Raw genomic sequence first — 23,763 nt, forward strand, 5'->3', positions numbered from 1 at the left:
AGAACGAAGTGTAGAAGTAATAAAATGTCACATTATGTATAGAAGCCACTGAGATAAGTTCGCTTTGCACCCTGTTGTCTCACTTTTATGATCTTAGATATATTATAAAAACCCAAACGACTTTCAATTTTGTACACGTTGTACACGTTGCAGTACTATTACTACTACCTCAACTACTACTACTCGTGCTGCTGCTGCTGCTGCTACTGCTACTACTATTTCTACTTCAAGTAGTAAATATTCCTATCTCACATCCGTTTGGTATAAGTTAGAGCTGATTTCACTTTACAATAAAAGGTCATATCAACAGAGAGGAATATGCTGGAACAACACACACACGCGCACATGCAGATAAAGGCACACAAACCCATGAAATATTTACAGTATCACACTCAGCAATACAGATACTCAAACAGCCTAAAAGAAAACAAATCAAGGTATCATATACATATAACTCGCTATGAGTGATGTGCGCTGTCAGTCTGCTCCTCCCGTTTCTCTTCCCCACCACTTCGCACAGACATACACGGGCGCATACGGGCACATATTCAATCAGATATCACACCCGCGCAACAGTACCGACCCTGTAAAGGTTCCCTCCACGCTGGAACAAGGTCTGCTTGAGGGAGATCTCTCCACTTCGTGGATTCAGGTAGAAGAACAGACCAGCATCATCCACTGCAGGATCCACAATCTCGTAGGCAACGATATCCTGGGAACATAAACAACACTGACAACAGCGACAGCTGAGTTACAAATTTCAAGTTTAGAAATACATCGTTGATTTTCCTTCTGAACCCAGGCACTGTAATAACATTTGTTTGCTTGCGTTTTTGTTTAATTCCATGTTTTAGATAAGGGAGTCGATACAATGTTTCCCGGATACAACGACACTTCGTTTCCATCAATTCCAAACCATGTCCCCAAAGGCACCCTAGCCCTGTACACAGTCGAACACTCTAACTCTCGTATCAACAGGCATGTGTTCTACATCACTGCTTTCTTTCATCAAATTCGCATTGGTGAGTTGAGTCAATTAATCATGTTGCCCAGCTAGCCGCCTAGGAGCCCCTATCAGTTCAGAAACTGAACTGAACTAACACAAAGTCTGAAACTGGAACAAATCCATAAAATCTCTCCCAGAATGGACAATCCACCTATGAAGGAAACACATCAGACAGTCACTGTCTATAGCCGTGATGTAGTCAATAAAAGTGTGGACTTCGAAGCAGCAATCAGCTATCTTTAAACCAGACGCCGTTGGAGCTAGATCTTGGGTAAAGAACAAACTAAATGGCATCCTGGGACATTTTCATTTCATTCGCAATACATAACCCACATAAGAATTAGGGTACCGAAATTATACCATCTTTGTTGAAAAACATCCTTTTGGTGACTGGGTGGAATGGGCAAAGACTGAAATTCATCGGAGTAAAAATGTGTTTAATATGTCCTTATCTAAATGATACCATATACGCCACCATGCTGAACACGTAACTATAGAATGTTTATTTTTCAAATAGGATGCGTACTTTTGACTAAGACTTTAATGCCCAGACATATACAGGAAACTCATTCTACGCTGCCCGGACAGACGAAGGAACCTCATCAACACAAGCGAAAGCCAACTTGACATAGATTTTTACACACCACAGAACACGAAACTCCAGGCCTGTTTCCCCCCCTCTCCCCCCAACAACAAGAAGAACAACCCATTCTGATTAAGAGTTGTAGCACGGTGCAAGAAAGACGTGAAAAGGACGGAGAAAATAATGAGATGCAGCACGTGCACCGGGAGGAAGGGCGCACAACGTCAACACACAGGTTGGTAGTTTCCAGGAAAATGGACTCTGTTCTAAACAGCATTCTTTGAGCTGTTTAGAAATATATCATCTCTTTTAACATGAACGTGGAACCCTCGGAATGCTATGCACTAATTGTGACATGGAACGCATGATTAGGAAAAAAATATAAAGTCTACACGGCAAATCAAAACATTGTTTCAATCGGCGTTCATTCAGCGGGTAATTCTACTCTGCCTCGTATGGACAAACAACCGTTCCTGTGATCAGAAAACATAGTTACAGTTACTGGAGTTGTTGATTCCCGAGAGACGTAAATCCAAACAAAACATGTGACCTTGATGGTATACCAAACCCGAAGGTAAAAACATATAGTGACACTGTAGCTTCTTCAAGTCCTTTGATGCTGACAAACTACTGATTGTCAGTTGATATATCTTATGCCTTTTAAAAGTACACAGACATCTCCCAGGAAGCTGTAAATCCGATTACCGCACTTGAGATAATACAAGGTTCTTTAAAACCTAGTATTCAACAACATTCAAATCAACATAATGCTGATTACATCCTACCAACTGTTAATTTACCATGGCTTCACACAATGATTTTCATTCGAAACGCATTTGTAAACAACAGAGCATGACCCTACACAGCATACAGAAACACACAAAGGTCGCCATCAAAGACCTTGATAAAAGCTTTTGACACAGTATGCAGTGTTCAACAGATAATGACTATGTAAGGTCGAGAAATATAGCACCATAGGAACAAGTCACACCTGCTTAACATTTTTTCTTTCATTCTTTTCTTTTTTCTTTTGCTGCCCCATCATCTGTGCCGTTTTAGTGGCATTACCCCCACGCCGCTCATTCCGAGTCCCTCATAAACAGCCACACCCAGGTTCGTCTGTCGCAATCCCGGTGACGGCAGTCCACAGGGAACCATTGATGTTATGTCGCCATGAGGCCACACACCAGAGGAGACCCTGCACTGCTGCTGAGTCACTTCGGTGGTGTTCGGTAGTGCCAGTTCTGATTTAACGGACTTAGGACACCACCTACGACCTTCGTGCGATAAAAAAATTATGTTCTAATCGTTTCTCTCTGTCTGTCTGTCTGCCTTCTTGTCTGTTTCTGTCTGTCTGTCTGTCTCTCTGTGTCTCTCTCTCTCGTACACACACAACACCCGCTGGACTGACCCCATCAGCATCCTGAGCGGTGACTGTGAGGATGACGGTACCAATGCTGACGGTATCCTGCACATTCTGCACATAGTTGTTGGTGGTGAAGACGGGTCCATTCTCGTTCCTTGTCACTGTGATGTTCACAAAGGCCTCGGCTCGCTGAATGCTCACTCCTGTGGTCACCTCCGCTTGGACTCGCAGCTGGGGAAGAGATTTTAAACGGAAAGTGCATTTCTACAGGAGAAACAATCATCTTTATCCTGCTCGATCAGGACAACCAAAGATGCCAATATGAGAATGAACCGTCAGTGGACAATACTGCCAGCTTCCCACTTTAAACGTTTTTTTCGTGAAGGTTCAGACCAAGGCTCCTGCCGTGATAATCTTTCTTTCTTTATTCATCTGTTGATTGACTAATTACAGTAATCGAGGTGAACCCCAAACCTGTACAGTGTCCATACAGAAATCTGTAACTTACGGTGCTTTGCGGAACAAGAAATATTGAATCAAACTCCTTTCTGAAAAAGAATGCAGCTTGTAAAACAACAAGAGAGGCAAGGCCTTCAAGACTCACTCGTGATACACACCAAAAAATCTAATCGTTAAAATGTGTTCTGTATTTGTTATTATAAAGCTTCGCGTTTAAAAAAAACACACAAAAAAACAAACAAACAAAACAAAACAAAACAAGTCCTAACCAGATTCGAACTCCGCGTGTTCGGGTGAGAAGAAACTGCCTTATCCATAACACTATCGTGGCTCCTTAACTGACATTCTAAAATTTAACATTTGAACATAATTTTTTAAAGGGCGATAAATCAATTGCGGTATTCGCAGTGAGAACGCTGTTTAAATCATATTATTCTGGTGTATCTTGGGCATTCAAAAAATCTTTAAGGGCAATAAAAAAAAAAAAATTCTTTTTAATGGCTAGCGCCGCAATCACACTGCATCATTGAGCCGTTTTCACTAGATCTAGATAGATGTACAAGTTTAGTTACACCCGCCGGGCATGTAGTACGACACGGTTGATTCAATTTCTCTTTTATGTTCATTCTAGTTTTATAGTTTTAAAGTTGATATGAAAATTTAGTATTTTGTTAAACTAATAACATGTAGAGCCAAGTACAAGTACTTCTAAACGTCGTAAGAAGTGAAAAGGACTTCATTTTGAGAAAAGTCAAGACTGGAAATTTTTTCGTTTCATCGTGATCAGTTCAAGGGTATTAACTCGCATGGTTTACAATTTTTAACTGTGAATTCCGACTGATTCTGTGGATATTTTTATGGCAGTTTGGGGCATAATCCAGTAAGTGATGAGGCGTTCATAAATCTTTCTCTGAATAAATATTTAACGGTCTCCTTCTCCAACTTTCCATCACATGTTATCGTGTATTGTCCATTGAATATAGGATTGAACGGGCAGGTCAACAACTTGAAACAAAATGGCGTCGTTCGCGTTCGCGAAGAATATGAGCACACGCTTCGAATGTGTATAAATATGTGTATGCAACTGATTTTTGCCCATGACCTTCAGGACTCAGCCAACAGATCTGTAAAGTCCACTCGTAGTATTGATTTTAGTATTTTCCGAAAAAGACCACTTGGGCGAATGAACATAGTGAAAGCCCTGTACACTGAGAGTAAAACACACAAGCTTTTTATGTATTGAGTATAATTTCAAAATGTAATGTTTGAGATGAGAAAGATCAGTTTAAAGCAAATTAAGTCCCCTAGCATTAATTACAGAGTAATTTCCCTTTTTAACTATCTGCACCAAAACGTTTGCAAAATAAATAAAACTTCCATGCTTAGCAAAAGAAGTTCCAGTTTGAACAAAAAATGATAATAATGACTGCTCTTGTTGTTGTGTCAGAATATCAGATCAAAGTGCCAAGTTTAGAGAATACAAATAACAGTAGATGCAGTTTGCATATAATTAGGCTTCATTTTTTATTTTTTTGTGCCCATCCCAGAGGTGTAATATTGTTTTAAACAAGATGACTGGAAAGAACTGAATTTTTCCTATTTGTATGCCTAATTTGGTGTCAACTGACAAAGTATTTGCAGAGAAAATGTCAATGTTAAAGTTTACCCGACGGACACACACACACACACACACACACACACACACAGACAACCGAACACCGGGTTAAAACACAGACTCACTTTGTTTACACAAGTGAGTCAAAAACAAGAATAATGAGCTTAAAACGTTTCAGAAATAAATAAAATTTTCACTTTTTCTTTTATTTCTTAAAACTGGTAGAAATAATTTTGCAATACTAAAACAGATACAAATATGTTCTGTATATTTTGCTTTATGGTGTATGAAAAATAATCTGATTCCAAAGTATCATCGAACTGAATGCGTTGCGTTGCCTTGGCTTGCACTGCACTGCATTGCATTGTACAGTATCGCGTTGCGTTGTGTTGCATTGCGTTGCGTTATATTGCATTGTATTGTATCGTGTTGTACTGTACTGTAGTGAACTATTTTCTCAGGCTGCTTTCTCCGAAGAGAGCGGCGCGTTATCACACTGCAGCGTTTTCCTTTCTTTTCTGTCTGCATGTATTTGTTTCAAAATGGATTTTTCGAAATATTTTTGCCAGGGACAACTCTCTTCTTGCCGTGGGTTCTTTTATCAGCGCTAAGTGCATGCTGCTCATGGTGATTAGGTCTATCGTCGCATCCGAAAGACTAGAACCCAAACCACAGCTCTGTGTCTAGTGGAAGGGCAAGTAAAGATCGCCATCCGTTGGGGAAACGAACCCATGGGCACTCGCTTCCTTGTCGGACGCTCTATCACTACGCCATTGCTGTACCTTTTCAAAACAAACATTTCTTTAGTGCTGTAAGACGTTAATCATTACTTATGTTGTTCTTCCATTCCACTGAAAACATACATTGCCGCTAACCTAGCTCCCCTTATAAATCACTCTGCTATTTAAACAAACAAGAAGCTATCTGTTTATCACTTACCCTTTCCACTATTTTTTGTGTGGATTCTGTGATACCAGGTACATTTGTCTGCTCTCTTCTGGGTTCCATTTGCAAGGATGGGAGGATAACCCTGACGATTGAGCAACCCAGGTTTCTATTTAACATGCCCAGGCTTGCGCCAAACTGGTGATGCTCTGTCTTCACGACTCAAAGAGCGTCAGCGCCACGGGAGGCAACAGCCAGGGGATTGCAAAAATCAGCTATGGCGTAGAGCAAAGGTGTCACGGTTTGCCTCTGTCGGGGCAAGGGGTGGTGTGGGGTAGGAGAGATGTTAGGGGTTAAAATCACCACGTCTCACCTGTCAGCCTGTCTGATATTGGACAGCCTCCAGCTGGTTAGCTGCTGACCCACTACAGTCAGTCAGAAGCACATGAAGCTTAAGAGTATTGTGTGATGTATATGCATACAAAAATTATATTGTATTCGTGTTCGTATGATTTCGGATTCACGTTTGTACATTTGAGGTATTATCTCCCCCCCCCCCCCACATCCCGGCCCCCATATATTCCCTGTGACCTCAGTACACTTGGCACTGGTAATAATGACATTCCTTTCTATTCTGTTCTGCTCAGCTGTTATACACGCACAGGACAAAAACTTTATGAGGTGTAGGAAGTATTCAGCAAACAAACAAAAAAAAACCAGCCTTCAACATGACGTTTTGTGCAAGCATTTGTTGAGATCCAAGACAAAGGATGATAAGTCTGGCTATTTAAACAGACGGACAAAGAAGACAGACTCACCCTGTAGAAAGTGAGTCGAGCGTTGTCAGTTCTAAGATCCTGCAGCACAGTGATGCTTCCGGTGGACGAGCCCACTGTGAAATAGGTGGGGCCAGGGGCGATACCAAGCAGTCGGTAGGTCGGGATCTGGTCCGGAAAAAAATTCCATCAGTATTCGTGATAGCTAACAAGGAGTGTGAATTGTTACAAGACTTGATCTTTCTTTATCTCTTTCTCTCATGTATACGCGTGCAAGCGCGTGCGTGCATGAGTGAGAGCGTATAATTACACACACACACACACACACACACACACACACACACACACACACATATATATATATATATATATATGTGGGTATGTGTGTGTTTGTGTTTGTGTGTATGTGTGTGTGTGTTTGTGTGTGTGTATGTGTGTGTGTGTTTGTGTGTGTGTGTGTGTGTGTGTGTGTGTGTGTGTGTGTGTGTGTGTGTGTGTGTGTGTGTGTGTGTGTGTGTGTGTGTGTGTGTGTGTGTGTGTGTGTGTGTGTGTGTGTTCTTCTTCTCGTTCGTTTATTGTCACACACACACCACACACACACACACACACACACACACACACACACACTACACTGTGTAGTGTGTGTGTGTGTGTGTGTGTGTGTGTGTGTGTGTGTGTGTGTGTGTGTGTGTGTGTGTGTGTGTGTGTGCTGAAAAGACAGAATGCATACGTCCCTAAAAACATTGTAGTGAACAAACAGTAAACCAACGAGAAAAAGAAAACAGACACACACACACACACACACACACACACACACACACACACACACACACACACACACACACACACACACACACATACACACACACACAGCAGATGTGGGGACGGGGCGGGGGTATTGAGAAAAAGCAACAAAACACCAACAAATCCAGCTAACAGTGGAGCAGTTAGACATTGGGTGGAGGAGTCATCAGTCAAATAGATCGGTAATATAGATTCCAAGCTACGTACAACAGAGTGGCAAATGATTTAAGCGATATGTGTTACAAATTTTCTTCAATATCAGTGTATCTTGCTGATCTTGTATTAGGTAGTGAGAGCTGGACACTCAAATAAAACAATGTACTAAAATAGTGCTGGATCAAGTATTAAGGTAACACTGTTTTAAATGTTTTGTAGTCCAAGCCTTCAGTTGTAACTTTGAGATAATTTCTTTATTTCGTGGGCATGAGTGTTTCAGAATGACTTTCACAGAATTTAAAACACTTCATTTCGATTCCATTTCTGACCAGCTTAAGGATGGGCTTATCACGTCACTAGCATGTTCTGAAGCCCTATTTTTAGCTCATGAGTCTGATAACTCATTCGATTACGGTTCACGATGTGAGGAACAGGAACAGGAACAGGAACCTGGTCACACGCCTTTAGACACAATTTAATGTATTAAAAATCTACTCTTCTATACAATTTCTTTCATCGGTTTGTAATGCCAGTATTTAATTGCAGCACTGATTTAGAATCAACATAAAATGCTATGTTATATACAGCAAGATGAATGGTAGGTAATTGAGGGTTATGTGACAACCCCCAGTAATTCTGAAGAGAAAATAGTAAAGTCTTTCCCTAGGCAAAACGAGTTTTGCACTTTTCGATCCGGAACAGCAAAAGCTACTCCATGTTGCAAAGCTCCATCTTTGTAAAGTTTTTAATGACTTGATAAATGACGTTCGAGATGACTCCTTACCTCAACAGTGAGTATTTCTTATTCAAATTCGTCTTCATAATTAACAATGTAATACGTAACAACTTTTTGCATGATCATGTTCCCATGTTAAACATGAAATCTCGTGCCAACACTCACGCCAGGCTGCGCTAACGTAGTGATGACAGGGCTGCCAACAGCCGTGTTCTCTGAAATCACGACCTGGTAGCTGGGGAGGGTGAAGCTCAGCTGTCCGGTCTCACGTAAAATGGTCACCTCCACATACGTGGTGTCGCGCCGCTGAGGATCTCCTCCGTCACTAGCCACGCAGAGGATCTGCACACAGTGCCAGGACTATGCAATTTCTGGGCGTACACATAGTTTTGTCTACAGTCATGTGTAATGGGTCATTCCACACTATTCCTCCTCCATACCGTTTTGGATAAAAAAAAAAAAAAAAAATCGGTATTGTTCCGCAGCCCCCTGTTTATTTTTCCTCATTCCCTTAAACCTTCAACAATACTTTTCTGTGTATTCCTCATTCATTCCAAAAGAACATCCCAGGAAGTTGGACTGACCCTAAAGAAATTGATGTTGAGGTTATCCACAGACACCAACAGAGTGATGACACCGGTGTTGGGGTTGATGAAGAAGTAGCTGCCAGCAGATGCGTCGCCCTGGATGGAGTAGGACACCACGTTCTCGGGAGCCTGAAACAGTAGGACCAACAGTTCATCAATAAATACTCCATGGGGTGCATTGCCAATGGTGGGACAATTATGCGCTGTTGCAATAAACTCAAAGAGAACGTCCGAACAACTCTAGTGGTTGTGCACAAACATTTATAACCCTCGTTTAATACACAACTATTTTTTCTTGTCTTCTTCTTGTCTTCTTGATCGTTTTCTCTGATCCTGTTTTAACTGAGTATCATCAGAATTAACTTGTATGTAGCTTGTGGCCAGCCAGTCTGTGTCCTGAGTTTGATTTACGTTATACATTTTTATTTCGCGTCTGTGCGTGCGTGCATGCGAGCGTGCGTGTGTGTCGTGTGGTGTGGTTTGATGTGCTGTGTGTTTGGTGAGGTGTGGTGTGGTGTGTTTGTTTGTGTGTGTCTGTGTGTTGTGTGTGTTGTCTGGTGTGATGTGGTATGTGTCCAGTATGGTGTGGTGTATGTGTAAGTGCGTGTGTATATGCTTTTTCTTATTTGTTTTCCTTTCGTTCTTTTTTTTCTCCTTCGTCTATTATTTGTTTCTGAGCATGCATTCCATCATCTCAATACTTTAATATCGGTGAACGCATTAGTCGTGATGAAATGAGATCCGATAGAGTTTTACGTCCCTCGAAGCGTTGAATTCATATCCACAGTGTCTGGAGTAAGGCGTAGGGAGGCGGGGCCCAATCCTATCCTTCAGTCGTGTTAAGAAGTCTTCGAGCCGATATTTTCGGACATTTTTCTCTATATGTCTTCCATTTATCTGTTTAGAATCGAACGGTCACATGAGAGCATCACTGACTCGAAGTTTTCATTGATTTGCCAAGAAGTGAAAATTATTTGTAAAATGCTTTGTTTCACCGACAAATTGAAATGCCTGGAGCCTGCTACAATTAGAGTATAAACAGACATGGTACACGCCAGAGGTTATATGTTTTGTGGCCTCAGTTGCATGCAGGTCATGGAGCACCAGCAATAGCCTTTTCCCGATTTTTTTGTTTTTGGTGCTTCACATGCCTTCTTTATTGGCAAAAAGATCCTTCTGTTTTCTGACCTTTTCTCATTTCTCTTTTTCCCCTTTCTTTCTTTTTATTACACTTTCATTCTTTGCCCCTTTTGTTTCTTTTTCCTTTCGTTTCCTGACGGTTTTCTCTGAAACCGAGAAGCTCGTTTCAACCAGACCCGATGCCGAGACAAACGAGGAAATGAACAAGCAGGAAATTGAAGGTATTTTATACACAGATGTGACAGAAAATTCTTTTATCACAACAGCTCATCACCTTTAAAACATCGAAATTCTATTTGCACCCGTTTTTTTTTTCTCTCCCTCACTGAGGGCATAGGGTTGTGAAACAACTTCTCCTGTCACGTTTCATTTCAATTCCCAACAGCCCCCCCTCCCCCACATCCCCTCCCTCCCTCCCGAGATCAGGGTCAAGTCCTGTATTATATTTCTGCTTGTGTCATACACACTGCCAAAAACTTATTGTTTCCTATAATTCCGATGACGAATCTGAGGTTGATGCACTCTCATGTAACGCACAATGGATACGTATTTCTTTGTGTCTGTGTCAGTGTCAACACACCTCTGCTCAATCATGATTTATCATCATGGTCATGGTTGTTTGTTGCTAATGTCGTTGTCGTCGTCGTCTACCTGTCTCTCTTTCTCTCTCCCTCATCCTCTCTCTAAGAATTTGTGTCTGGAAAAGACAAGGAACCAGCCAAAACTAAGGATATGTTCTTAATAACTATGCTTTCTACGCGTGGGAGGGACCCCATGTTTTCTCCAAATGCGTGGGCAAACACCCCACTCTCAGTTTTGATTTCCCCATTCACTTTCACCACTTTCATGCTTTGTAGTCAGATCCTATCAAGGACTTCGTTTTTGGCAGACTGAGACTGATGGGAGACTGTCGCTGGGAGAGGAAGGTGGCATGGATTGTAGCGCTCACATAGACTTGCTCCGCGACTGTCCGATTATTGTCATCGCTTGGGGAGCTTTGAAGGTGATTTGAGCGCGTTTACTCAAAACAGGAACTAATGGACAGCATCAACATGATAGAGTTGGATCTTCTCTCGGCCTCGTGAAGCCATAATACTGACACGACTCTGCGAAGTGCTGTCACTAGGACACACATCAAAAAGTACTTTGTCTTTTATGTTAGCTGCGTCATGGATAAGTCATTATCATTAGATTCATTAAGAATATTATCTGTCATGACGAGCTGCTAGATCCGACATACACAACCTAAATGTTGTAGTTAGGATTTTCAAGTATCGGAGCATATTCAGCACCAAGTACGCTTTCAAAGAGAGAGAGAGGGAGAGAGAGAGAGAGAGAGAGAGAGAGAGAGAGAGAGAGAGAGACAGACAGACAGACAGACAGACAGACAGCAGACAGGCAGACAGGCAGACAGACAGACAGAGACAAATAGAGAAACAAATCTGGAAAACAGATGAGAGAGAGAGAGAGAGAGAGAGAGAGTGTGTGTGTGTGTGTGTGTGTGTGTGTGTGTGTGTGTGTGTGTGTGTGTGTGTGAGAGAGAGAGAGAGAGAGAGAGAGAGAGAGAGAGAACCAAATCTTGGAAACAGATCTGGGAGACAGATGAGAGAGAGAGAGAGAGAGAGAGAGAGAGAGAGAGAGAGAGAGAGAGAGAGAGATAGAGATGGGTTTGCTTCTATAACGAGACGTCGCTGTTCTGGTTCGTCACGATACCAGATTGTCGCTTAGGATGGATGTCGCTTTATTGGCTAACTGAAGTCGCTAAGTGGGAATCAGTCCTGTCTCGCGCCCTCCCTTTGTGCTTTCCCAACCTGCATCTCCGGGTGCCACGCGTTCTGCCTATCGTTTGTTCTCATCTTTATTCACCCGACTGGAAATTAGTTATTGGTTGCACAATTGAATACAATACGAATACATACGCACTGGAGAAAAAAACCCAATTGAAATTGAAACTGAAACTGAATCTCAGTCAGTCTTCTGAGTTCTAAAGATGTTGGTGAACACGAAGAACATCAAAAACAGCCGTTCACGGCCAAAACAAACGCCTGAAAGGGACTGAAGATGTCTTTGTAAACGGGCAAAAGAAGGATGGAAAATGGACGCATGCTCATATACAATTATTTAGAAAACACATTTCACCAGCGTAAATTCCTTTGTTAAACTCAATCGAAATGTACTTGGGTGTTTACAGTACTGTGATATTCTGCTGCACAAGTCTTGACAGTCTGTTGGCAAAACGCTCGATTGCAAAACGCGAAATGTCGTTCACTGCTCCCTCACCCCCTACCATCCACCTAACAGTGAGTACTCACGGTGGTATCGCTGTCGGTGGCGTTGACCTGGGCGATGAAGGTACCGACAGGTGTGGTCTCTGGGATGGTGACTCGGATGAAATCGTTGTTGGTGAACACGGGCGGGAACAAATTGCGCATCACAATAATGGTCACCAAAGCCGTTGCGCTGAGAGAAGGCACTCCCCCGTCGTATGCCAACACACGAGCCTAGAACAGGAGTTCAGTGCATGTCTGAGTTCACTACGAACGTGAAGTGTAAAGCTCAGAATTAGACGTATGCGCAAGAATCAATGATTACCTATTCCACTCTCTCTCTCTCACATACAAACACGCACGCGCGCACACACGCAGTAAACATATCATGAACAATGCATGCACAGTGTCTGTCACTCACGATATATCTGGCGTCAGTGTCGGTCCTGAGATCAGCGTTGGGCCTGAGAGAGATGAGACCTGTGGTGGAGTCCACAGTGAAGAAGGTGGGGGTGCTATCATCACCGATCAGCTGGTATCTCACCACGTTGAAGGGTGCCTGCAACCATGGAACAGAATGAGGAACGAAACCAGAGAGAGAGAGAGAGAGAGAGAGAGAGAGAGAGAGAGAGAGAGAGAGAGAGAGAGAGAGAGAGAGCACACAAACATCAACAGATAGCTTACACTGTCGACATCAATAACACGATGTGGAAGATTTAAACGGCTCGAAACAATGTCCTAAAAAGTATGAGACTGATAGATTAATTAATACATCTTTTGTAAAGATGATAACGAGACCAATCACCGCTGACTCATGTTCCTCAATTTCCCACACAATTCTTGTGTAGCTAGAACAACTGAGAGGCAAATGCAAGTATGTAAAAGACTACCCTATAATGCTGAATTAGTTTTGTTTGGAACGAAAAAACAGCAAAACAAAGACATCAAATACTGGAAGGACGTCATATTAGAGCAAAGTTTTAAAAATCATATTGAATCAATAATATCATACCTGCCAAGCACACCGCCATTCTTAAGATAACTGCTGCACAAATACCACAATAAATGTTTGTACTCCATAACTCGGCGTTTGCAAATGGATAGATACAGTCTAGCGCTACACGTACTTAAGTGTATGCATCAATATGATGGAAACTAATTGTATTGCATATTCAGTCACACTTACGGGATGCTGATGACATGCTCATCTTCTGCTACGCTATGTATTACGTCTTGATTTCGTTTAAGTCCTGTTGTTGCCATTTAATCAATATGCATATCTGAATACATGCGTGTGTGTGTGTGTGTGTGTGTGTGTGTGTGTGTGTGTGTGTGTGTGTGTGTGTGTGTGTGTGCAGTTTTTCTGCCGGACGCTGAAACATGTCGGTCAAGAATTTGACTGTGTATGGCACGGTGGGGGAGAGGTTACATCAAGAATAATTATGTTTGTGTGTGTGAGAGATTGTAACGAGAGCTGAATATTGAATCAACACCCTTACCGCAGTGTCAGTGTCTACAGCCGTGGTCTGGAAGATGCTAGCTCCAGCTGCAAGGTTCTGGGAGATGGTTCTGGCGTAAGGCTGGTTGATGAACTGTGGAGCCACGTTGTTGCGCAGGACGTTGATAGTCACGCTGGAGAAGGAGGAGTTACGTGTGGGGAATCCCAGATCGTTGGCGTACACTTGGAACTGTTGACAGGAAACAGTAATTCATTACAGTATGGTATTTCCCCTCATACTTCATGAGTTACGTGAGGGAGTTCTCTGATAGTAGGCGTGCCCGTAGAGCTGTTGACGTGAACGGACTTCATCACTATGTTAACATTCTCCCAAGCACTTCCTGCATCTGTTGTCTGGCATCGTAAGATAGTGTGTTTCTCATTTCACCGACTCTGAAAGGAAAAGGAAACATTTCCTGTTGAAATAATAGCACAACAGGCCATACACTGACAACATTTACTCTTTGAGCAGTATCATTGTTGACACATAAGATATATTTGGATTTATAAAAGACATTAATAGAATTCCAGGACTTAACTTCTTTCGTCTACAGCGATACATGATTTTACATATCTTGTGCGCACTGTTTCGTTGTTTCAAGCATACATTTGTCTAATTGAGTCATGCTGGCATGCCAAGTATGAAAGATTACATATTGTACAAATAATGTTCATGCTGAAAAGAGACATATTCTTTTTGAGATAAAAAATACAAATATGCCACCAAAGCATTTTCGCTATGAAGTTAATTAATTATAAAGTCATAATTAGCCCTTTCTTTCAGCATACAAAAGATGAAATTACAGCAAACCAGTATCAAATTGATAATTTTGACTTCAAAATATTATTATTGTGGCTCAGGCACATGTGAACTGGCATGAAAAGTAATAATTGTGACAAGTGCATATAAGGAACATTTTTCAGTTTTCAGTTTTGCAAGGAGGCGTCACAAACCCATATCGGCCAAACAAGATCTACAAGGCAGTTGCCTGATCAGCAGCATATGCATTCATTATCAGTTGTTTCGCTTGTCAGTTTAACGACTTCTCTTTTACGAAGTCCTTTAAGTAATTTCTTGTAATTGTATTTAGATTAATTTTTTTTTTCAAATTTCACCCACATTTCACCCTCATTTGCCCAATTTCCCACAACCCTCCATTCATTCACATCTCCCACCCCTTCTAACCGATAATATTCAAATGTATTCATAAATACTTTAACAAAATGTCTTCAATCACCGATATGTGTGACGGGACATTAACTCACTCAGTACGGCCAGTCCTCTCTTCTGCTCGACACAGACCCCTCGGATGTCCAGTGGGTGTCTGAATGACCCAACCTTTAGCTTCCGTCGTCAGAATTGTGGTATTCTTTGTCAACATTCACCTCTTCAGTATAAGAGCCTTCCGCTTGCAATATTTTGATGATGGTAATTGGGCTGAAACGCTGTTAACGTCGTCTCTTTCGCCGTTCGTATGGAGAGAGTTAAACAAAAATTCTTCCATCAGCAGCATAACTCAACACGCCAGTCAGGCCTGAGTGCATGCATACATATTTGTATGCCTGTCGGAGGGGATTTCTTCAACAAAAGTTTGCCAGAGGACAACATTTATGTTGCCATGGGTTCTTCAGTGCTCAAAGCGCGTGCTGCATGCGGGACCTCGGTTTACTGTCTCATTCGAACGGCAAGACGCTCAGCTTTATTTTCAGTCAAAATCGGGAGAAAGGACGAGGTCAGGATTCGAACCCAGACCCTTAAAGCACACTTACTGCTACATTCTTTTTATATATGAAGAACTAAAACGCAAAAAGCACATCGCTGGCAAAGTCGCACAGCTATCAACTATGATTCTTTTCACACATTCAATAAGGTTATTTTGAATTTTGACATGATTTCTAATTTGTTGAACTGTTTCAATTCTTAGGAAAAAAAATGCAGGCTTACTTATTTCACCTCACAAATTATAATACAGACATTAGTTTAAACATGAGAGGCAAGGCTTCCTTAAGACTCACGTGTAGTAACAATTTTACCGGCCCCAGGAATTAAGGAACAGAAAAATAGACACCATAGAGCATACTGTCTTGCCACGGGCGATTTTCATTCGCACACTGTTGTGATCTTTGACATAGTGCTTTTGAAAGCGTTTATGTTTCGGCCATAACCTAGTAGTAGGCCTCCTTCGGTCATGGCTGACCATGGATAGAGTATATCCGACCTAATATCTAATTGGGCTGTCTGCTTGGACCAAGCAGCGTCGCCTGTGACTGTAGAGACCGATGCAAGAGAGACAGTCTCTGTGGGGGTGGTCTTTTTGGGGGGCGGTTTTTGCGGGTTTTTCCCCTAAAATTTGTCTAAACCGTATATTGAATTTCCTTTTTTTTGCTTTTGCGGCCCCCCAACATTTACCAAATTGCCTTCATTCATTTTCGCTTTGTTTAGTTTGGGGGTTGTTTTGGTGGGGCCTAAAAAAGGTGTTTTTGGGTGACCCCCTTCCAGGGGAATCCCCACCGGGGCCCCGGCTAAATGGTTTCGGCGGGACCCCAGGGATTGGGGTTTTTTCATTGTTTGGAGTGGGGGGAGGCTTCCAGGGGAAAGGTAGGTTTTCCGAGAGATTTTCCCGCCTCCTGCCTGCGGTCGGGGGCCGGCCTGTAAACCCCTTTTTCGGGGATGGGTTTGCCCACTCTTTGTGTAAGGGGCATCTTTTCCCCCCGGGATTTTTGCGACTCGGAAGGGGGGGTTGGGGGGGGAAAAAGGGGTTAGGGGGAGGAAGTGTTCCTGGGGTGGGGTGGAGGGGGGGTGGGACTTTTGTTTTTTGAGTATGGAGCCAAAACGCGGGGGGGAAAGGGTCCTTTCTGCCCCCCCTTGGGTTGGTAAAAACGGGGGATGCCAAAAGCAGTTTGGGGTTGCATTTTGTCCTTTCCCCCGGGCCCGGCAAACCCCATTATCGGCCCAGGGAACCCCTTGGGGCCTTAGCCCAGCCAAAAAAAAAGGATTTTGGGGGGGGGAAAATTTTTTAAAACCCGGCGTTTAGTTTTTTTTCCCATGCCCCCCCGGGGGGGGGGGGGGGGGGGGGGGGGGGGGGGGGGGGGGGGGGGGGGGGGGGGGGGGGGGGGTTCTCGCGGGGTAAAAGCCGGGGCAAGTAAAAACCATTCGCCCCTTGATTTCCCCTGGATTTAAGGGGGAAAGGGTCATTTAGGGGTCTCTCGTAAAACCCCCTTTTCCGGGAAAAGCTCGCCCTTTCGCGGTTGGGGCCCGGCGTGTTTGTCGGGGTTTAAAGGAGCCGAGTGGAGGTCCTTTCATTTTTTTTAAGGGGTTTTCCCCCCCTTTTCCCCCGGGTCATTCACCAAACAAAACCCCCCCCAAAAGAAAACGGTTGCAAAAGGGGAAAAGGAGGCAGTGAAAGAGGGGGGGAACCGACTCCCCTTCCCTTTGAAAAGGCGAACCCTAGTTCGCCCGGGGGGCCCTTTGCGTTTTTCCCCGCCGGGGATGACTTTGAACATGGGTTGGCCCCCTTTTTTGGGGAAGGGGTCCGGGGTTGTTCGCCCACCCAATCTCGGGCTGGCGTTTATTTCCCAGTGGAGGATTTGGGGGGGCATTTTGCTTGTGGGGTCCCAATCCCTTCTTGATACCATCATACCCCCTGGGATTTTGCCTTTTTAAAAAAAATTTTTTTGGACTCGCCATACTCATTGCACATCGCCGGCTTAAACTGAACCTTACTCCCGGCGGCCCCAAGGGGGGTTTTTTTTTCTTTCGGGACCGTTTGTACCATGAGGACGGGGCTTGGCCTCGATACTGGGAGTCATCTCTGATGATCTGGCCTCAAACCAGTCGTGGGACTTCGCGGTCTTCTTCCCAAAGGTGGCCATAGCAATGCGGTGCATGGTGTCTGGTAGCGTTTCCCATCTTTCTGTGGCAGAGTCTCTGGGCTGCAATGCATCGAATTCTCTCTCAAAGGCCTCTGCGAACCGTTCTACAAGGTCTGGCTGAGACATTTTGCTGACAGTTCCCTTGTTTCTTTGAGCAGTGGAACTTCTTTGGTTGCAGTCTGATCTTGCAGCATACCAGAGAGTGGTCCGTGTCGCAGTCAGCGCTGTGGTAAGAGCGAGTGTGGAGAAGGTTTTTGATGGCAGCTTGTCTTACTAGGATTAGATCCAGTTGGTGCAAATGTTTTGAGCGCGGGTGCCTCCAGGAGACTTTGTGTTGGGGCTTCGTCTTGAAGAAGGAGTTGGCGATGCACAGTTCATGGCAGGTACAAAACTCAAGTAGTCGCTGTCCATTCTCATTCATTTTCCCCACTTCAAAAGCACCGAGACAGGAGGGCCACGAATCGTTGTCTGCACCCACTCTGGCATTGAAGTCGCCCAGGAGAACAAGTTGTTCTGTCCTGGGGATGTTCCTTATGGTTGATGCGAGATTTTCGTAGAACTCGTCCTTGGCGTCTGGAGAGGCGGACAGTGTTGGAGCATATGAGACGAGACGAGAGTGACATAACCTTCGGAGGTGTTGAGGCGGAGAGTCAATAGTCGTTCTGAACCGCCGCTGCCTGGTTTGATCATGTTCAGCAGGCTGTTCCTGACTGCAAAGCCTACTCCGTACTCTTTTTGGGCATCAGAGCTCTTTCCTTGCCAGAAGAAGGTGTAGTCCCTCTCCTTTAGTGTTCCTGAGTCAGTCAGCCGTGTTTCCTGCAGAATGGCAATGTCCACATTAAATTTTAGTCTCTTCAGTTCGCTGTTTATGACGGCCGTCTTTCTGGCGTCGCTGATGTCTTGCAGATCTTGGGAGAGCCCAGGCATCATTGTCCGGACATTCCATCAGGCCAGTTTCATTGTTGATCCGTTTCTTGAAGTTTTCGTTTTGCCTGGTGCGGAAATTAACGACCTGCTTGTCGGATATTCTCCTAATCTTCAGACACCCATAGAAGAAGGCAGGTCGTGGCGGGACAGCACCAAACTGGCTGGGGGCTGCCCAGCTTGGGCGGGCGGTAGCTGTCCAGTGGGACGCGAGGGTCCCTCCCACCGTCAGAAGCAACCCCTGGCGTCGGCTCTACGCCAATTGAGCGCCATCTTATAACCAGTAACTGTTGCTTCACGTGTTGTTCCGACTCTAGTGCTAGTAGCGAAGCTGGAGTGTCCTCTCCAGGTTTTAGGTGCAAGGTGTTTGTGGATGGACGGACGGATATAAGCCTGGGCAATGTAATATGGAAGACAGGTTGTTGCCCATGCAGCTTGTCCCCCCTCTCCACCTCGCTGACAGATCCAAAAGAACAGCAAGGCTGTTACGTTTTGGTGCCAACGCGGCCGCAGGAGCTGCCGGAAAGTGACAAAGTTTGCCATCCAACCGCCTTAGGGGCCCCACACCGGATTTTCTGTCAGGGTTTACTCCCTTAGCTACGTGGCCGCAGGTAGCTCTCCAGAGCTGGCGCCCTTTGATGGGTCATTTAATTCCACCGGGGTGTCTAGCCACCCTCCTCACCATCCTCCTGAGAGGACTGGTGGGGGTGCTGGTTTAGTCGCCAGCAATTCGACCCTGTGACAGGTAGTACTGGGATCCAGGTTACCAGTAGCAGATATATCTATCTGACATGACACACATAACCTATCAGTGTATCAAATCATATAAAAACTGGGTGAAAACTCCAGCTTTATCATAATGATCATGTTGTGACTTTGAACTCCTGACAGTGACTCGCAGTATGGTATTGGTTCTTTCCGTTTGCACCAGGAGCAGTTTCTTATTTCTCTCCTCTCATCTATTCAGCAGTCTCCGACCTTGGGGGCACAACAGATGACCTGTCAACCGACTCTCTCCATCTCTCCCTATTCCTAGCTCTCTCTCTGTCTCGGGGCGTGGCTAAACCCCAGACCCGTCCATTATAGGATGTTGTCCTCCCATCTCCATCTGTGCCTGCCCCTCCTTCTTCCTTACCTTGCGCCTTGCAGGACTGTCTTGGCAAACATCTGATCGCCAGACGCGCCCATGCTACTTCAGTTTGCGTCTCTTCACTGTGGTCAGTACGTCTTCATAGGATCCGATGGCTGTCTGGCCCCGTTTCTCACTTCTGCAGTTGTTTTTTTTGTGCGGTTAGAGTTAACTTCATCAAGATTTTGCGCCTTATAAATATTATTATTATTATCATTATTAGTATTTTTATGTATTTATCTATTATGATTAATTTTTTATATTATTATTCATTAATTAATTATTATTATTTATTTATATTATTATTATTATCATTATTTTAATTATTTTATTTTATTCATTCATTTTTTTTTCTCTCAAGGCCTAACTAAGCGCGTTGGGTTACGCTGCTGGTCAGGCATCTGCTTGGCAGATGTGGTGTAGCGTATATGAATTTGACCGAACGCAGTGACGCCTCGTTGAGCTACTGATACTGATACTGATGTGATCTCTGTGGCAGATGCCGAGGTGTTTTCGAAATCATCTGATTTCTGTGGCCCACGACTGAACCAAAATCGATGAAGACTGCACACAGGACCTCATCTTTATTTTATATTTTTTTTATCCCATAACCTGTTTGCCTGAAGTGCCACGTGTAACCTTCACCTTTAACATGTGGCCTCGAAATTTAATAGGGATCATGCTGTGACCGTAGCCCGTCATTCATGACCGACTTTTATGTTTTGCTAAATAATGACCTTGGCCTTTCATCTATAATCATGCTTACCTTATCATCATAAATGGGGTGACTGGAAAAAAGTCTCATGCATACCATCCTACGCACGCACACACACCCACAGAAGATGTGTATACGTATATTACAGGAAGAGGAAGTGGAGAGAAACAAAACTGAAAACTTTTAACAAATCGAAGAAAAAAACAACAAAAAAAACCCACAAAAACCCCCCCCACAAAGACAAAACTAATATCTGTAAGATGAGCGTGAGAACATAACACATGCTTTTCTATTCCTCGGAAAGGGAAAACAGTGTTGGAACTGACCGAAAAGATGGTGATGTTTCGGTTGGCATTCGACACCAGGGATCTGCGGACCAGGATCTCGCCAGTCACAGAGTCAATGGAGAAGTAGAATTCATCGTCAGCGTCTCCCACCAGGTTGTAGCGTACCAGGTTGCTGGGGCTCTGAACACACGAGGTGAACATTGCTTTTAATGTAAATATCACAGATGATCTTTTTATATAACAAAAACAAAGAAAAAAAAAACCAACCCGAAGAAGATGCATACTAACAGACACGTGTGCGCATGCAACATTTAGACATTCAGTTCGTGGCACGTAATTTCACCCATTCAATTCATACATGAATAAATACTCATTTCTGCACATACCTATCAGCATGACTCTACACATAAATATCAGTTTTAGGCCATATCCATGTCACACAGCCTTGAAGTATTTTGGAAATCACGCTCAACTCCCTCTTCCCCCCACCCTCTCTCTCTCTCTCTCTCTCTCTCTCACTCACACACAGACACACACACACACACACACACACACACAGACACTTCCACGTGATCACGAATCCTATACATCCACAAACTTCGCAGCCCTTTTCAGCTTCACTCTCCTCATACAAAGAAACAAAACAAAACAAAACAAAAAAAAAAAAACCCAAACAAACAAACAAGAAAAACAAACTCTCCAGGCACGCTCGCACACATACACTCTCACCGTAGTGTCAGCATCGGTGGCAACGACACGGATGCCCACAGGGGTGCCCACAGCCCGGGTCTCCAGAATGGTGATGGCATAGTTGTTATTGTTCAGCACTGGGGCCAGCAGGTTCCGCTCCACATCCACCACCACCACTGTGGTGTCCGACAGGCGAGGACTGCCGCCGTCCTGAGCTTGCACGCGGATCTGCAGTCACGACACAAGATCGACCTTGAAGTATGTCATACAGATTTGTCTGAGGCAGCATCCACTGCACGCTCAGCCACTCGGCGGGTCGGGCTGTGTTGTAACAGTGTAAAGGGGATGTGTGGACAAAGGCCGGACATGAGTTTCAGTTTCACTTTCTCAAGGAGGCGTCACTGCGTTCGGACAAATCCATACACGCTACACCACATCTGTTGAGCAGATGCCTGACCAGCAGCATAACCCAACGCGCTTAGTCAGGCCTTGAGTGCATGTTTGCATATTTGTGTACCTATGAAAGTGGATTTCATTTTACGTAATTTCGCCAGAGGACAACACTCTCGTTGCCATGGGTTCTTTTTCAGTGCGCCAAGTGCGTGCTGCACACGGGACCTCGGTTTATCGTCTCATCCGAAAGACTAGACGCTCAGTTTGATTTTCCAGTCAAACTTAGGAGAAAGGGCGAGAGCGGGATTCGAACCCACACCCTCACGGACTCTCTGTATTGGCGGACATGAAGAACGGTGCATAGTGTTGGGTCTCTTTCGATCGAAGAAAACCACACCACTAGGACTGCTGCTATTACTGGTGGGATTAAAGAAGGGAGGGCAGGTGGTGAGGAATCTACAGTCAGGGAGAGAGAGAGACAGAGAGAGACAGAGACAGAGAGACAGAGAGTGAGTGAGTGAGTGAGTGAGTGAGTGTGTGTGTGTGTGTGTGTGCGTGTGCGTGTGCGTGTGTGTGTGTGTGAGAGAGAGAGAGAGAGAGAGAGAGAGAGAGAGAGAGATGATAAGGAGAGGGGTAGTGTATATGCACACGGATAATGAAAGAGTGGTACAAAAAAGAGAAAGTAGCAGACAGAAAGAGAGAGAGAGAGAGCGAGAGAAATAGAGAAATAGGGAGAGAAAGAGAGAGAGAGACACACACACACATACAGAGAAAGAGAGAGAGAGAGAGAGAGAGAGAGAGAGAGAGAGAGAGAGAGATATGATAGGGGGAGGGACAGTGTACGTGCACATGGATAATGGAAGAGTGGTACAAAATAGAAAGTAGCAGAGAGAGAGAGAGAGAGAGAGAGAGAGAGAGAGAGAGAGAGAGAGAGAGAGAGAGAGAGAGAGAGAGAGAGAGAGAGAGACAGAGATGGGAGAAGAAAGAGATAACAGTTTCATGAATACTGAATCATCATCAATCAACAATCATTCCTGTTCTAAAAAAAAGCACAGCCTAGTTGTCTTAATGATTATCGTCCCGTAGCCTTAACATCAGTCGTAATGAAAACATTTGAACGCTTGATTCTACAGTTCCTAAAAACCTGCATTCCTCCATCTTTTGATCCCTTTCAGTTCGCCTATAGAGCTAACAGATCAGTTGAAGACGCCATTAGCATAGGTCTCCACCACGTCTTCAGACATCTCGAAAATACTAACAGCTATGCCAGGATCCTTTTCATTGACTACAGCTCTGCATTCAAAACTATGTTTTAAACTGAAAGACCTCTCGCTGCCTGAATCAATTTGTACATGGATCCTAAATTTTCTAAGATGCAGACCGCAAGTTGTTAAAGTTGGTGACCTCACCTCTTCCATATGCATTTTCAACATAGACACCCCACAGGGATATGTTCTATCCCCACTGTTGTACTCACTACTCACATGACTGTGCAACTCAAACTGAATGTAACACCATAGTTAAGTTTGCCGACGATACGACTCTAGAAGGGCTAATTACGAACAGTTATGAGTCAAAATATAGGGAAGAAGTACTAGAACTTGTCAGCTGGTGTGATCAAAACAACTTAGAACTCAAAGTATCAAAAACAAAAGAATCAATTTTAGATTTCAGGAAGACCAGATCTGACCCCTTACCACTTGTCATTAAAGACAAGCAAGTAGAGATCATCAGCCACTTTAAATTTCTCGGACTGATCATTTCCAACGATTTGAAATGAGAGATAAATACGGAATAATTGTTAAGAAAGCACAAAAGTGCCTGTACTTTCTTCGGCGCCTCAAAAAGTTCGGATTTAAAAAAGAAATCATGGT

At 43.9% G+C, this 23,763-nt stretch overlaps 1 protein-coding gene across 2 annotated transcripts in view; it reads right to left on the reverse strand.

Moving 5' to 3' along the window:
• The window catches only part of LOC143292849 (uncharacterized), a 290,755-nt gene that overhangs the window by 121,359 nt on the left and 145,633 nt on the right, over positions 1–23,763 (reverse strand). For both annotated transcript variants that reach the window (XM_076603474.1, XM_076603475.1), the window contains exons 88-97: positions 21,536–21,724; positions 20,846–20,986; positions 13,880–14,068; positions 12,802–12,939; positions 12,426–12,614; positions 8,971–9,102; positions 8,552–8,728; positions 6,733–6,858; positions 3,001–3,186; positions 584–712 (exon numbers count right to left, since the gene is read on the reverse strand). In XM_076603474.1, coding sequence (XP_076459589.1) covers positions 584–712; positions 3,001–3,186; positions 6,733–6,858; positions 8,552–8,728; positions 8,971–9,102; positions 12,426–12,614; positions 12,802–12,939; positions 13,880–14,068; positions 20,846–20,986; positions 21,536–21,724 — 1,596 coding nt within the window. The remainder of the gene's footprint in view (positions 1–583; positions 713–3,000; positions 3,187–6,732; positions 6,859–8,551; positions 8,729–8,970; positions 9,103–12,425; positions 12,615–12,801; positions 12,940–13,879; positions 14,069–20,845; positions 20,987–21,535; positions 21,725–23,763) is intronic.

This window comes from Babylonia areolata, chromosome 18 (genome assembly GCF_041734735.1).
Source record: "Babylonia areolata isolate BAREFJ2019XMU chromosome 18, ASM4173473v1, whole genome shotgun sequence".
Classification (NCBI taxonomy): Eukaryota; Metazoa; Mollusca; class Gastropoda; order Neogastropoda; family Buccinidae; genus Babylonia; species Babylonia areolata.